We start from the raw sequence: 17,779 nt of genomic DNA on the forward strand, positions 1-17,779 counted from the left end.
ACATGCCTACTTGGAGGCTGTCACTCATATAATCCTCCACCATTCTTTCAATGGTGACAGAATCATATGCAGTGACAGTAGTTATGTCAGTAATCGTTGGCAGGTCCTTCAGTCTGGACCAGATGTCAGCTTTCGCTCCTGACTTCCCTGCATCACCGCCAGTGGGTGGGCTAGGAAATCTTATCCTTTTCCTGGCAGCCCTAGTGGCGGGAGAAATTGAAGGACGAGCTGTTGACGAGTCACGTTCTGCTTGAGTTGACAATTTACTAACCAGCAGGTCTTTGCACCTCTGCACACTTGTGTCTGCTGGAAAGAGAGATACAACGTAGGCTTTAAACCTAGGATCGTGCACCGTGGCCAAAATGTAGTGCTCTGATTTCAACAGATTGACCACCCTTGAATCCTGGTTAAGCGAATGAAGGGCTCCATCAACAAGTCCCACTTACTTTGCGGAATAGATCCGTCTTAGCTCCTCCTTCAATTTCTCCAGCTGCTTCTGCAAAAGCCTGATGAGGGGAATGACCTGACTCAAGCTGGCAGTGTCTGAACTGACTTCACGTGTGGCAAGTTCGAAGGGTTGGAGAACCTTGCACAAGATGGAAATCATTCTCCACTGCGCTTGAGTCAGGTGCATTCCCCCTCCTTTGCCTATAACATAGGCAAATGTATAGGCTTCAATGGCCTTTTGCTGATCCTCCATCCTCTGAAGCATATAGAGTGTTGAATTCCACCTCGTTACCACCTCTTGCTTCAGTTGGTGACAGGGCAGGTTCAGGAGTGTTTGCTGGTGGTCCAGTCTTTGGCACGCAGTGGCAGAATGCTGAAAGTGGCCTGCAATTTTTTGGGCCACCGACAGCATCTCCTGCACACCTCTGTCATTTTTCCAAAAATTCTGCACCACCAAAAATAATTGTATGTGCAAAACATGGGACATGTTGGAATTTGCCCAGATGTAATGCACACACAATATTGGTAGCATTGTCCGGTATCACAAATCCGCAGGAGTCCAATTGGGGTAAGCCATTCTGCAATGTTGTTCCTCAGTTTCCGTAAGAGGTTGTTAGCTGTGTGCCTCTTACGGAAAGCGGTGATACATAGCATAGCCTGCCTAGGAACGAGTTGGCGTTTGCAAGATGCTGCTACTGGTGCTGCTGCTGTTGTTGTTGCTGCGGGAGGCAATATATCTACCCAGTGGGCTGTCACAGTCATATAGTCCTTAGTCTGCCCTGTTTAACTAGTCCACATGTCTGTGGTTAAGTGGACACTGGATACAACTGCATTTTGTAGGACACTGGTGACTTTTTCTGATGTCTGTGTACATTCTTGGTATCGCCTGCCTAGAGAAGTGGAACCTATATGGGATTTGACACCGGGGACACAGTACTTCAAACAATTCTCTAAGTCCCACTGAACTAATGGTGGATACCGGATGCACGTCTAACACCAACATAGTTGTCAAGGCCTCAGTTATCCGCTTTGCAAAAGGATGACTGCTGTCATATTTCATATTCCTCACAAAGGACTGTTGGACAGTCAATTGCTTACTGGAAGTAGTACAAGTGTTCTTCTGACTTCCCCTCTGGGATGACGATTGACTCCCAGCAGCAACAACAGCAGTGGCGGCAGCAACAGCAGGCATACCACTCAAGGATCCTCCGGAGGATTTCCGGTTTGGAGAGGACTCCTCAGTCTTGACAGTGACATTGCCTACAGGACTACTGACCGAGGAGGAAGTTGACGTTGAGGGAGTTGGTAGTGTGGCTTGCAGGAGCTTGGGTACAGGAGGAAGAAGGGATTTAGGTGTCAGTGGACTGCTTACGCTCTTACCCAAAGTTTCACAACTGTACACTGACTTATGATGAATGCGCTGCAGGTAACGAATAGGGGAGGATGTTCCTAGGTGGTTAACATCCTTACCCCTACTTATTACAGATTGACAGAGGCAACAAATGGCTTGACACCTGTTATCCGGATTTGTGGAGAAATAATTCCACACCGAAGATGTGGCTTTTTTTGGTAGTTTGCCCAGGCATTACAATGGGCTTCTTCATCCCATGGACAACAGGTGTCTCCCCGAGTGCCTGACTTAAACAAACCACATCACCATCAGAATCCTTATCGTCAACTTCCTCCTCAGTGCCAGCAACACCCATATCTCATCCTGGTGTACTTCAACAGTGACATCTTCAATTTCAGTATAAGAAACTGGACTGTGGGTGCTCTTTCCAGCACTTGCAGGGGGCGTGCAAATGGTGGAAGGAGCCACCTCTTCCCGTCCAGTGTTGGGAAGGTCAGGCATCGCAACCACTGACACACTTGGACTCTCCTTGGGAATTTGTGATACCATCTCAGAGCGCACAGTTCTTTTCTGTGCTCTTTCCAGCTTAACTCTTTTAATTTTTCTAGCGGGAGGATAAGGGCTTCCATCGTCATGTGAAGCTGAACCACTAGCCATGAATATAGGCCAGGGCCTCAGCCGTTCCTTGCCACTCCATGTCGTAAATGGCATATTGGCAAGTTTACGTTTCTCCTCAGATGATTTAAATTTCTTTTTTTGGATCTTTTTACTGAACTTTGGCTTTTTGGATTTTACATGTTCTCTACTATCTCATTGGGCTTTGGCCTTGACAGACGACGTTGATGGCATTTCATCATCTATGTCATGGCTAGTGGCAGAAGCTTCAGCACTAGGAGGAAGTGGTTCTTGATATTTCCCTATTTTATCCTCCAAATGTTTGCTCTCCATTATTTTTTGGGAATTATATAAGACAATATGCGGCACATGAATGACTGGAATGACTGATGGCCAGGACACTACCACTGGTATGATGCAGCACAACACAGCAACACTGTAAGGGACTTGTTGTTGTTGTTATTATTATTATTATACAGCAGCAGTGGACATATAGCAGCAGTGTATACCACTGTGACTGCCTCGTCACTGGAATGACTGATGGCCAGGACGCTACCACTGGTCTGATGCAGCACAACACAACACAACAACACTGTAAGGGACTTGTTGTTGTTGTTATTATTATTATTATTATTATTATACGGCAGCAGTGGACATATAGCAGCAGCGTATACCACTGTGACTGCCTGGTCACTGGAATGACTGATGGCCAGGACACTACCACTGGTCTGATGCAGCACAACACAACAACACCGTAAGGGACTTGTTGTTGTTGTTATTATTATTATACGGCAGCAGTGGACATATAGCAGCAGCGTATACCACTGTGACTGCCTGGTCACTGGAATGACTGATGGCCAGGACACTACCACTGGTCTGATGCAGCACAACACAGCAACACTGTAAGGGACTTGTTGTTGTTATTATTATTATTATTATACGGCAGCAGTGGACATATAGCAGCAGCGTATACCACTGTGACTGCCTGGTCACTGGAATGACTGATGGCCAGGACACTACCACTGGTCTGATGCAGCACAACACAACAACACCGTAAGGGACTTGTTGTTGTTGTTATTATTATTATACGGCAGCAGTGGACATATAGCAGCAGCGTATACCACTGTGAATGCCTCGTCACTGAATGACTGATGGCCAGGACACTACCACTGGTCTGATGCAACACAACACAACAACACTGTAAGGGACTTATACAGCTACACTGGATATATGGCAGCAGAGGACACCACCACTGTGACTGGTCACTGGACTGATGCTGCACAAGACACTTCCCCTGGTCTAATGCAGGACAACACAGCACCACTGAAAGGGACTTATACAGCTTCACTGGATATATGGTTGCAGGAGACACCACCACTGTGACTGGTTACTGGACTGATGCTGCACAAGACAGTTCCCTGGTCTAATGCAGGACAACACAGCACCACTGAAAGGGACTTATACAGCTACAATGGATATATGGCAGCAGAGGACACCAACCCTGACTGGTCACTGGACTGATGCAGCACAAGAGAGACACTACCCCTGGTCTGATGCAAGACAACACAGCACAAATGCAAGTGACTTATACAGCAGCCAGCAGCACTGGGGACATATAGCAGCAGAGGACACAAACACTGTGACTGGCTGGACTGATGCAGCACAATACATTGACTACACTGGACTGGACTGAGCAGCACAACACAACACTCGCCACCCCACTTTCCCGCCCACACAGACACTGAGGACACGTCCTCTCAATACACTCTCCGAGACTGGAGTGAAAATGGCCGCGACGCACGGCTCCTTATATGGAATCCAAATCCCGCGAGAATCCGACAGCGGGATGATGACGTTTTGCCTCGTTCGGGTTTCTGAGTCAGGCGGGAAAACCCGAGCCTGACTCGGATCCGGACTCGGGTAGGGAGGTTCGGTAGGGTTCGGATCTCAGGGATCCGAACCCACTCATCTCTAGTTTTACATTTCTTTGTGTATAGCAGCCTTCAATTCATTAATGGTTCATGGATAATGTTTGTACACCTCAGCTGTCAGATGGCCCCATTGACTGTGTAGAGGTGCTTTAATTCAACATTTTGTGGAGGGACATTATCAGGAAACACCTTTTGCTTATCATTTTTACAGTACTGCCTTATAGTCTCTTGCTACTTATTGAGTTGAGTCTCCCCTTAGGATGGCACTGGAGCCAGGTGACCAGTGTATTCTGCTTTTGAGTGATCTAATTTTTGTATGTTTGACTTGATAGGAAGTCGAATTTATTATGTTATGCTTATGCAAAATCCTTACAATTAGAGATGAGCGGGTTCGGTTCTCCGAGAACCGAACCTCCCCGAACTCCACGTGGTTTACACGGGTCCGAGGCAGGCTCGGTTGTTCCCGCCTAACTCGGAAAACCCGAACGAGGCAAAACGTCATCATCCCGCTGTCGGCTTCTCGCGAGATTCGGATTCCATATATAAAGAGCCGTGCGTCGCCGCAATTTTCACTCGTGCATTGTAGAGGGTACAGAGAGGACGTGGCTACGTTCTCTCAGTGGCAAATCTCAGTGTCAGTGCTCAGTATCAGTGCTTATTGCTGCTCAGTAATACTAGTAGTGTGTCTCTCTTGTGCTGCATCTTGCTGCTGTAGGGTGCTGTATTAGTAGTGTCTTGTGCTGCATCTTGCTGCTGTAGGGTGCTGTATTAGTAGTGTCCTGTGACTGTGTATCGTTCATCATCATTCCATTCACAGTGGTATCTGGGGGGTGACAATTCAAGAGTGCTTTTGTGCTGCTCAGTAATAGTTACTAGTACAGTGTCTCTCTTGTGCTGCATCTTGCTGCTGTAAGGTGCTGTGTTAGTAGTGTCCTGTGACTGTGTATCGTTCATCATCATTCCATTCACAGTGGTATCTGGGGGGTGACAATTCAAGAGTGCTTTTGTGCTGCTCAGTAATAGTTACTAGTACAGTGTCTCTCTTGTGCTGCATCTTGCTGCTGTAGGGTGCTGTGTTAGTAGTGTCCTGTGACTGTGTATCGTTCATCATCATTCCAGTCACAGTGGTATCTGGGGGGCAGAGCCGGCCATAGGCATAGGCAAACTAGGCAATTACCTAGGGCATTTGATATGCCTAGGGGCATCAGCAGCTTCTGCTGATTAAAATGATATGCGGCATGCCTATATTCTGTGTGTAGCATTTCATATGCAGAGACAGCCACAGTCTCACAAGGTATATAGGCATGCCGCATATCATTTTAATCAGAAGAAGCTGCTTGTGCATCCTAGCCACATAGCAATGCAAATAAGATGCATTTTCATTAAAAAAAGGTGACCGACGTTAGCATTGAGGCAAGATTTATGAGGACACATCTGTATCCAGGCAGAGGCAGAGGTCACAGTGTTAGTGGCATTGTGATTGCTGTATGCATGTGAGTGGGTTGGTTGTGCAGTAGTGTTCAGAATATGTGTAAGGAGCATTATGTGTGTCATGTAAAAATGCATTAATAATGTGCAACATATGTGTAAAGGGCCACTATGCATGTCATTATGTGTATAAGGGCATTTAGAATGTGCGGCATATGTGTAAAAGGGTACTACTGTATGTGTGTCATTATGTGTATAGGGGCACTAATAATGTGCAGCAAATGTGTAGGGGGCACTATGTGTGTCATTATGTGTATAAGGGCATTAATAATGTACGGCATATGTGTAAGGGACATTATGTGTGTCATTATGTGTATAGGGGCACTAATAATGTGCAGCAAATGTGTAGGGGGCACTATGTGTAAAAGGGCATTAATAAAGGTTGTCATAATGTGTAAGGTGCATTATATTTATAAGGACATTAATAATGTGTCTCATATGTGTAAGGGGCATTACTGTGTGGAATTATGTGTATAAATGCATTACTAATGTGTGGCATTATGTGTATAAGGTGCTCTACTATGTGGCGTTGCGTATAGAAAGGGCACTACTGTGTCGTCTAATGTGACTAAAGAGCAATAGGGTGCAATAAGGAGCAATTCAGTGTGATGTAATGTGAATAAGGGACACTACTGTGAGGAGTAACGTTTATAAGGTAAAGTGATACTACTGTGGGGTGTAATATGAATTATGGACACTATCACATGATCAAATGTGAATGAAGTTGCAGTACTGTGTGGCGTAATTGGAATTGGGGTTACTATTGTGTGGCCATGCCCCTTGCCAGCAAAAACACACCCCTTTTTGGGCTGTGCGTCAAATGTGCGAACTGTTCCTATTTAAAATATAGGGGGTACAAACACCAAAATAAGGACTGTTATGGGTGAGGGGTGATGGTGCTGGGAAAGAGGTGCAAGGTCAGAGGCAGAACTAGCAGTGCTGCTAGGGGGCACCAGCCAAAATCTTGCCTAGGGCATCATATTGGTTAGGGCCGGCTCTGCTGGGGGGTGACAATTCCAGAGTGCTTTTGTGCTGCTCAGTAATACTAGTACAGTGTCTTGTGCTGCATCTTGCTGCTCAGTGTCAGTTCTCCGTAGTATCATCAGTGCTCAGTATCATCAGTGCTCAGTATCATCAGTATCAGTGCTCAGTATTATCAGTGCTCAGTATCAGTGCTCAGTATCAGTGCTCAGTATCATCAGTGCTCAGGATCATCAGTGCTCATTATCATCAGTGCTCAGTATCAGTAGTGCTCAGTATAATCAGTGCTCAGTATCATCGGTGCTCATTATCATCAGTGCTCAGTATCATCAGTGCTCAGTATCAGTGCTCAGTATCATCAGTGCTCAGGATCATCAGTGCTCATTATCATCAGTGCTCAGTATCAGTAGTGCTCAGTATAATCAGTGCTCAGTATCATCAGTGCTCATTATCATCAGTGCTAAGTATCAGTTGTGCTCATTATCATCAGTGCTCATTATCATCAGTGCTCATTATCATCAGTGCTCAGTATCATCAGTACTCAGTATCAGTGCTCAGTATAATCAGTGCTCAGTATCATCAGTGCTCAGTATCATCAGTGCTCATTATCATCAGTACTCAGTATCAGTGCTCAGTATAATCAGTGCTCAGTATCATCAGTGCTCAGTATCATCAGTGCTCAGTATCATCAGTGCTCAGTATCATCAGTACTCAGTATCAGTGATCAGTATCATCAGTGCTCAGTATAATCAGTGCTCAGTGTCATGTGGTGCTCAGTAAAACTACATTACTAATACTAGTACAGTGTCTTGTGCTGCATCTTGCTGCTGTAGGGTGCTGTGGTAGTGTCCTGTCACTGTGCATAGGTCCTCATCATTCCAGTCACAATGGTATCTGGTATCTTTCTAGTGGTATCTAATTCCAGACATTACTGCCGTCTAATTCCAGATGTATTACTGGCATATAATTCCACACATTAATAAATGGAGAACAAAAATTTGGAGGGTAAAATAGGGAAAGATCAAGATCCACTTCCACCTAGTGCTAAAGCTGCTGCCACTAGTCATGGCAGAGACAATGAAATGCCCAATGTAATAGTAGAGAGCATGTAAAATCCAAAAAGCAAAACTTCAGTAAAATGACCCAAAAATCTAAATGAAAATCATCTGAGGAGAAGCGTAAACTTGCCAATATGCCATTTACGACACGGAGCAGCAAGGAACGGCTAAGGCCCTTTTCTATGTTCCTCATGACTAGTGGTTCAGCTTCACATGACGATGGAATCACTCATCCTCCCGCTAGAAAAATGAAAAGAGTTAAGATGGCAAAAGCACAGCAAAGAACTGTATGTTCTTCTAAATCACAAATTCCCAAGGAGAGTCCAATTGTGTCGGTTGTGATGCCTGACCTTCCCAACACTGGACGGGAAGATGTGGCTCCTTCCACCATTTGCACGCCCCCTGCAAGTGCTGGAACGAGCACCCACAGTCCAGTTCCTGATATTCAAATTGAAGATGTCACTGTTGAAGTACACCAGGATGAGGATATGGGTGTTGCTGGCGCTGAGGAGGAAATTGACAAGGAGGATACTGATGGTGATGTGGTTTGTTTAAGTCAGGCACTCGGGGAGACACCTGTTGTCCATGGGATGAATAAGGCCATTGACATGCCTGGTCAAAATACAAAAAAAAATCACCTCTTCGGTGTGGAATTATTTCAACAGAAATGCGGACAACAGGTGTCAAGCCGTGTGTTGCCTTTGTCAAGCTGTAATAAGTAGGGGTAAGGACGTTAACCACCTAGGAACATCTTCCCTTATACGTCACCTGGAGCGCATTCATCAGAAATCATTGACAAGTTCAAAAACTTTGGGTGACAGCGGAAGCAGTCCACTGACAACTAAATCCCTTCTTCCTCTTGTACACAATCTCCTGCAAACCACACTACCAACTCCCTCCATGTAAATTTCCTCCTTGGACAGGAACACCAATAGTCCTGCAGGCCATGTCACTGGCAAGTCTGACGAGTCCTCTCCTAACTGGGATTCCTCCGATGGATCCTTGAGTGTAACACCTACTGCTGCTGGCGCTGCTGTTGTTGCTACTGGGAGTCGATCGTCATCCCAGAGGGGAAGTCGGAAAACCACTTGTACTACTTCCAGTAAGCAATTGACTGTCCAACAGTCCTTTGCGAGGATGATGAAATATCACAACAGTCACCCGGTTGCAAAGCGGATAACTCGGGCCTTGACAACTATGTTGGTGTTAGACGTGCATCCGGTATCCACCGTTAGTTCACAGGGACTTAAAGAATTGCTTGAGGTAGTGTGTCCCCGGTACCAAATCCCATCTAGGTTCCACTTCTCTAGGTAGGCGATACCAAGAATGTACACAGACATCAGAAAAAGTCACCAGTGTCCTACAAAATGCGGTTGTATCCAGTGTCCACTTAACCACAGACATGTGGACAAGTGGAACAGGGCAGACTAAGGACTATATGACTGTTACAGCCCACTGGGTAGATGTATTGCCTCCCGCAGCAACAACAGCGGCGGCACCAGTAGCAGCATCTTGCAAATGCCAACTCGTTCCTAGGCAGGCTACGCTTTGTATCACCACTTTCCATAAGAGGCACACAGCTGACAACCTCTTACGGAAACTGAGGAACATCATCGCAGATTGGCTTACCCCAATTGGACTCTCCTGGGGATTTGTGATATCGGACAACGCCACCAATATTGTGCATGCATTACATCTGGGCAAATTCCAGCATGTCCCATATTTTGCACATACAATTAATTTGGTGGTGCATAATTTTTTTTAAAACGGCAGGGGTGTGCAGGAGATGCTGTTGGTGGCCCGAAAAATTGCAGGCCACTTTCGGCATTCAGTCACCGTGTGCCAAAGACTGGAGCACCAGCAAACACTCATGAACATGCCCTGCTATCAGCTGAAGCAAGAGGTGGTAACGAGGTGGAATTCGACACTCTATATGCTTCAGAGGATGGAGGAGCAGCAAAAGGCCATTCAAGCCTATACATCTGCCTACAATATAGGCAAAGGAGGGGGAATGCACCTGACTCAAGCGCAGTGGAGAATGATTTCCATGTATTGGAAGGTTCTCCAACCCTTTGAACTTGCCACACGTGAAGTCAGTTCAGACACTGCCAGCCTAAATCAGGTTATTCCCCTCATCAGGCTTTTGCAGAAGCAGCTGGAGAGATTGATGGAGGAGCTAAAACAGAGCGATTCCGCTAGGAATGTGGGACTTGTGGATGGAGCCCTTCATTCGCTTAACCAGGATTCAAGGGTGGTCAATCTGTTGAAATCAGAGCACTACATTTTGGCCACCGTGTTCGATCCTAGGTTTAAAGCCTACGTTGTATCTCTCTTTCCGGCAGACACAAGTCTGCAGATGTTCAAAGACCTGCTGGTGAGACAATTGTCAACTCAAGTGGAACGTGACCCGCCAACAGCTCCTCCTTCATTTTCTACCACCACAGGAGCTGCCAGGAAAAGGATAACATTTCCAAAACCACCCGCTGGTGGTGATGCAGGGAAGTCAGGAGCAAGTGCTGACATCTGGTCCGGACTGAAGGACCTGCCAACGATTACTGACATGTCATCTACTGTCACTGCATATGATTCTGTCACCATTGAAAGATTGGTGGAGGATTATATGAGTGACAGCATCCAAGTAGGCATGTCAGACAGTCCATTTGTATACTGGCAGGAAAAAGAGGAAATTTGGAGGCCCTTGCACAAACTGGCTTTATTCTACCTAAGTTGCCCCCCCTCCAGTGTGTACTCTGAAAGAGTGTTTAGTGCAGTCAGTCACCTTGTCAGCGATCGGCGTAGGAGGTTACGTCCAGAAAATGTGGAGAAGATGATGTTCATCAAAATGAATTATAAACTCCTCAGTGGAGACATTTACCAGCAATTGCCTCCAGAAAGTACATAGGGACCTGTGATGGTGGATTCCAGTGGGGACGAATTAATACTCTGTGAGGAGGAGGATGTACACAGTGAAAGGTGTGAGGAATCGGAGGATGAGGATGAGGTGGACATCTTGCCTCTGTAGAGCCAGTTTGTGCAAGGAGAGATTGATTGCTTCTTTTTTGTTGGGGGCCCAAACCAACCAGTCATTTCAGCCACAGTCGTGTGACAGACCCTGTCGCTGAAATGATTGGTTTGTTAAAGTGTGCATGTCCTGTTTATACAACATAAGGGTGGGTTGGAGGGCCCAAGGACAATTCCATCTTGCACCTATTTTTTTTATTTATCTTTGCATCATGTGCTGTTTGGGGACTATTTTATAAGTGCCATCCTGTCTGACACTGCAGTGCCACTCCTAGATGTGCCAGGTGTTTGTGCCGCCCACTTGGGTCACTTAGCTTAGTCATCCAGCGACCTTGGTGCAAATTTTAGGACTAAAAATAATATTGTGAGGTGTGAGGTGTTCCGAATAGACTGGAAATGAGTGGAAATTATGGTTATTGAGGTTAATAATACTATAGGATCAAAATTACCCCCAAATTCTATGATTTAAGCTGTTTTTGAGTTTTAAAAAAAACAAAACACCCAAATCCAAAACGCATCCAAATCCGACAAAAATCCGAAAGGGTGGTTTTGCCAAAACGCTTCCAAATCCAAAACATGACCGCAGAACCGAATCCAAAACCAAAACACAAAACACGAAAAATGCCCGCTGCACATCTCTAGTTACATTTAATGTGAGGATCCATGTGCCTGCAAGCAGAAATCTATACTGCCATTGTTACCTAAGTTATACAGAATATGCACTTATCCTTTCTTTCTTTGCTTCACTGTTCTGCTGTTGTAATCATTGAATTTCCTTTACATGGGGAAATATCTATATAATTTACATAACATTATAATTATTATTACAGTATAATGACCACTACTATAACACTCACTATGGTTGCTGATCCAGAGAGGGCTTGGGCTTTCTCTGCTTCATAGATGTAATAATCAAGTGGGACGAAGTAATATCCATTTTCAGGCTGGTTACACTGAAGTCCTATGATGTTAGGAAGGCAGTCACACGCACCAGTACTCTGATAGCATCTGTACAAATAAGAAAAAACAAACAACACAGTTACTTTAAGTCCTTGAGAGGTCAGTTCATGTTAGCCTTGGATGATATTCAATGCTTTCTGCCCCTCCAGGACCCGTTCGCGCCCGCCGGCAGCTTTTTAATTGTTTCTGCCGACAGGTGCGATATCATTTCAGCTCGCTACGCTGAAATGCATGTAAGGTGTACCATTTGGCAGCCCAAATGGGACTTTTCACGATCGTGCTCATTACTTTAGTTGGGTTCTACCTTGGTATTTATTCACCTATTTTATAATGTCCAGGTTTAATATAAATGTATGCTGTGACTGTATCATTTACTTATTATATACAGTACATGTGCCTGACTTATTTTCTGAAAATATGTTACTACCATAATTGTGTAATCTTTTTATGCTATTTTTCAGAAATTGATTTTTAAAGATATTATTACATCTTTATGTTGAAACTTGTATTGGTTTTCCACTTATGGTGGTATCCTATTAGTCGCAGTATCCTAATAGCCACTGTTTTTCCCGCTGTTTCATCGGGGGTTTTTTTCTACAGGCTATCCAATTAAATCTCCCATAAAAAAATGCCTTTTCCCCCGAAAACACACAGGTTCAGTGAAACCTGTGTGTTTCCTTGAGAAACAGCACAGTTTTCACATGAAAACGGGGCTGTTTCCATCTTGCGCTATCTTATCAGGGCTAATAGGATAGCCCCCAGTGAGACAATTAGCCACGGTTATTTACCGCAGCTAATTGGATACCGCCCGATGGTGCAAGTAGAATTTTTTTCTTAGTGGTACTGGTCATGTGTCATGAGGGGGCATGGAAACCCAAAACTAAGGGAGTGACTACATGACAATAGGGGTATGGCCACATTATGCCACACACCATAATGCCCCTTACACAGTATGCCAAACACCGTAATGCCCATTGCACGTTATGCCACACACCATAATGCTTATTACACATTATGCCACACACCGTAATGCTTATTACACATTGTGCCACACACCATAATGCCCATTACACATTATGCTAGACACCATAACACCCATTACACAATATGCCACACACAGGAATGCTATTACATATTATGCCACACAGTTATGCCACTGACACCATTTTATGCCCCTTATAAATGCGTACCACCACCATATTTCTTAATGGTACTCCGTACCACCCTACTTTCAGCACTGATACCATCCATTGGATTTCATTATTTTAGTATTTCATTTACAGCTTGAGCCTTTTCTTTTCACTTGTTCAGGGCTACAATTGTTTTTCTCTCTCTTTGGGAGGGGGTTGGGGTAAAGTAGAAGTGGTAATTGTAGGACTATAATGATGTAAATTACTTCATGGTTGTCTCCCACAGCAAAACAGTGCAACTGTGCAACATTGGACAGCTGGGTCACAAAGACACAATTTGCTACAGATCACGTCATGAAGCCTCTGGAACGCCCATTTCAATGGATCCAAGAGGCTTGTCTACTTCTAATCAAGAAATGCATGAAAACACCAGATTAAAAAAGTCTTCCTGACATTCTGGAAAGTACAGTACATACAGAATGAGATAAAGTTGGTCCCGCACAAATGAGCTTACAATGTAATAGGTTTATGTAACAACTGATACATTAGTTAGTGGAATAGCAACCATAGCTGTTGGGAAGTAAAGGGGGTGTGGTAAAAGATTAAATTTATGACCTATTTCATAACACTGAAGGGGTTTATATACCTCCTGGACTGAGATCTATAGGCTGTCACCTACAGTACAATTAATTTGTTACAGATATACTACAGACTACAGTTCAATAGAGATAATACAGTCCTATCTGCTTCCATAGGGGTAGCTGCTGTACATTTTGTAAATAAAGAAAACTAGTATACAGTACTTACACACTACTATGTGCACCTCCAATATCACAGTTGCAAGCAGAACAAGCATACAGGCTGTTCCCAAGGCCCCAGTAACCAGGCTAAAATGTAACAAAAATATTCATTGTTAAGTTGATATGAACAGGACATAGGCAGTGCAATAACACAAAACACAAAATGGATATATTCATATATGCATGAATGGAAAATACATTAAACATTACTTCTGGTCATTGAAGAGTACAGTTTCACAGTATAAATATTTTATGATAGATCATAAGGGTCATTTACGTAAATGAGCCTTATGATATGCAATTGCACATTCCTCTAAGTGCACTTACTTACAGTGTAGACTGAGTTCCATACATTCCAGATGCCCAGCATGCTCATATTTAATTACCAGAAACTCAGAAGCGTATCTGTAATGGAGTGCAAACTGTCCCCTGAGTCAAGGGGGGACCACCCCACAGACCCTGTAAATTAGGCTGCCTCGTTCTCCACTGTACAGTGCCATGAATTTTGACAGTTTGCACTGTTTTCCAGGACCATAATTAGGTGATTTGCTGCTTTAAACACCATCGAGCCCCCCGGACCAGTGAAGTGAGCTGGTCTACTGTCCCAGGAGTATGAGAGAGATCTCAAACATTTAGATCGCTAGGCATACGCAAGATGATTGACAGGAAGCGGACATTTGTAGGTGGTGACTGGCTGTATTCTGGGAGTATCAGGAAAAACGCAGGCATTACAAAGCATTTTCTGGGAGGGTGTGTGAGCCCCGATCAGCCTGATTCTATTGCACTATAGGAGTATGTCCTGGACTACGCACAGACTGCGCAGACTGGAAATATAATTTGATGGTGAGAGAGAGTTGCGAATGGATTTGCAGCTGTCCACTGTTTGGCAAAGTTGTATCACGGCATACGCTTGCATTCGCACACTTGCAAGGGCAGGTTTTCACTCTCTATGGGCGGTGACTATCTGATCGCAGCCCTCTGCAAATCTGCAGAGGATTGATCAGGTGTGAATTAGGCCCTAAATCCAGCTCTGCAATGCCTTTCCAAGAAAAGTTTCCTTTTTCATAACCCAATGTTTTGACTCCCAGATCATATTCTCCCATAACTTCTTAATCCTTATTTGCGACAAATGCAGAATTATGGATTTTATGGCTATACCAAACTTCAGGTCACATTGGTGTAATTTTTATATAAAATTTATGGGAACCCTATGGTATTACTAGCATTAAAGAATAAATAAATATATATATATATATATATATATATATATATAAAAACACCAAATAAATGGAGCACTCACCAGTCTTAGTCCTTAAATATGCACCAAATTTATTTTACTGACAGCATAATTCAGCTGCACCTTGCAGCATAATAGAGTATCTCAAACGTTTTCGGTCCCACACAGACCATCATCAGGAGAATAAACGTCACAGAAGCTGTCTCATCCAAAACACTAAATCATCAGCTGCATGCATATTTAAGGACTAAGACTGGTGAGTGCTCCATTTATTTGGTTTCTACAATTGGATGCTCGTGAGAGCCTCTGTGGATGACACCCCAGCGGATGGACTTTGATCTAAACGTGAGTGCGACCCATATATTTATATTTTTATATATATATATATATATATATATATATATATCTTGTGGCAGTCTAGTCCGGATGCCACCCCAGGTGTTTGCAAGACAGGGCACAACACTTTGGGTGCCCCGGGCTAAGGTGACCTGGGTTTGGGACTGGGCCAAGAGGAAGACCCAGGGAGGTGTTGGGACACAGCAGGTTTTCTCTTTAATGTTGTGTCAAAGATTATCTGGCAGTTGAAAAAGGATATTTATGGTAAGACCATTGTTAAATCTCTTTCTGCGAGGTACACTGGATTCCACAGGGAATAACATCGGGGTGTAGAGTTGGCTCTTGATCCGAGGCAACAACAGGATAAAGCTTTGACTGTTCCCAGGATGCACTGAACTGCCTCCTCTATATCCCCGCCTCCAGGCACTGGCGCTCAGTTTTGTTAACCAGTCCAATGCAGTAGCAGGTAAAAGAGACGACAGTAGTTAGTAGCCACAGATAACCACATTCTCATGACAGGAGAAGGTACCAGTGGCTAATGCCATACAAACCCAAAGAAGCGAAGTGCATCAGGGTGGGCGCCCTGTGGAATCCAGTGTACCTCGCAGAAACAGATTTAACAATGGTAAGTCTTACCATAAATCTCCTTTTCTGCAGCGGGGTACACTGGTATTCCACAGGCAATAACATCGGGGATCTCCTAAAGCAGTTTCTCATGGGAGGGGACGCACTGTAGCGGGCACAAGAACCTGTCGTCTAAAGGAAGCATCCTGGAAGGCGGAAGTATCAAAGGCATAGAATCTGATGAACGTGTTCACTGAGGACCACGTAGCCGCCTTACGCAATTGTTCTAGGGACACGCCACGTGGGCCGTCCAAGAAGGTCCAACAGACTGAGTAGAATGGGCCTTAATAGTAGCAGGAGCTGGAAGTCCAGCCTGTACATAAGCTTGTGCAATCACTAATCCATCTGGCCAAGGTCTGCTTATTCGCAGGCAAGCCACATTTGTGAAAACCAAAAAGGACAAAGAGAGAATCAGATCTCCCAAGAGAGGCGGTTCTCTTCACATATATACGGAGAGCCCGTACCACATCCAAAGACCGTTCTTTGGAGGACAAACCAGGATAAATAAAGGTCGGAACCACAATCTCTTGGTTAAGGTGGAAAGACGACACCACCTTAGGCAGAGTACCAATAACCAGGGCAAGTTCTAAGAACCGCATGGTCACGGTCCGAAACCCTTCTAGCAGAGGCAATAGCCAGCAAAAATAAGACCATAAGTGTAAGCCACTTAAGGTCCACTTAAGGTCCACAGACTCAAGAGGTTCAAACGGAGACTCTTGTAGGGCATCCAGAACAACCGACAAATCCCAAGGAGCCACAGGAGGGTCATAGGGAGGCTGAATCTGTAAAACACCCTGAGTGAATGTATGAACGTCAGGCAGAGACGCAATTTTTCTCTGAAACCAAACCGACAAGGCTGAAATATGAACCTTGAGGGAGGCCAGCCGAAGGCCTAAGTCCAGGCCCTGTTGCAGAAAAGCCAAAAGTTTGGCAGTACTGAACTTGTATGCATCATAATTCTTAGCCGCACACCAGGTGAAGTAAGAATTCCAGACCCTATAATAAATCCGAGCCGAAGCTGGTTTATGGGCTTTCAACATAGTTTGAATGACCGCCTCAGAGCTTTGGTCCTCAGAACTGAAACTTCAAGAGCCACGCCATCAAAGCCAGTTGGGCCAGATCCTGGTAGACACAAGGGCCCAGAACGAGGAGGTCTGGGCATTGCGGAAGTAGAAGAGGACGCTCTATTGAGAGACCCTGCAGGTCTGAGAACCAATGCCATCTGGGACACGCTGGAGAGAATAGAAGTAGTAATCCTCCTTCTAGCTTCAACTTCCTTATTACCCTGGGCAGGAGTGACACCGGAGGGAACACATACGGCAGCCAAAAGTTCCATGGAATTGCCAGTGCGTCCACTTACGCTGCTTGCGGATCCCTTGTCCTTGCTCCGAAGACCGGTACCTTGTGATTGTTTCGAGACTGGTAGGCCCCACTTGTCCACTAGGAGTTGAAAGGCTTCCGGATGAAGGCTCCACTCTCCGGCATGTATGTCCTGACAACTGAGGAAGTTCGCTTCCCAGTTGAGGACCCCCGGAATGAACACTGCCGATATGGCTGGCAGATGGCATTCCGCCCATAGAAGAATCTTTGACACTTCCATCATTGCCATGCGACTTTGAGTGCCATCTTGATGATTTATGTACGCCACCGTGGTGGCGTTGTCCGACTGTACTTGAAAAGGCCTGTTCTGTACCAGAGGCAGGGCCAGTTTCAGAGCATTGAACACTGCCCGCAACTCCAGAATGTTTATCAGAAGGAGAGATTCCTCCTTGGTCCACCGACCCTGAAGAAAGTGTTGCT

General features: G+C 44.9%; 1 protein-coding gene across 1 annotated transcript in view; it reads right to left on the minus strand.

Moving 5' to 3' along the window:
* The window catches only part of LAMB4 (laminin subunit beta 4), a 260,547-nt gene that overhangs the window by 152,370 nt on the left and 90,398 nt on the right, over positions 1-17,779 (minus strand). Inside the window, exons 12-13 of the mRNA XM_063929992.1 lie at positions 13,790-13,869; positions 11,750-11,900 (exon numbers count right to left, since the gene is read on the minus strand). Of these exons, the coding sequence (XP_063786062.1) occupies positions 11,750-11,900; positions 13,790-13,869 (231 nt within the window). The remainder of the gene's footprint in view (positions 1-11,749; positions 11,901-13,789; positions 13,870-17,779) is intronic.

Source organism: Pseudophryne corroboree, chromosome 6 (genome assembly GCF_028390025.1).
Source record: "Pseudophryne corroboree isolate aPseCor3 chromosome 6, aPseCor3.hap2, whole genome shotgun sequence".
In the NCBI taxonomy this organism is placed as follows: domain Eukaryota; kingdom Metazoa; phylum Chordata; class Amphibia; order Anura; family Myobatrachidae; genus Pseudophryne; species Pseudophryne corroboree.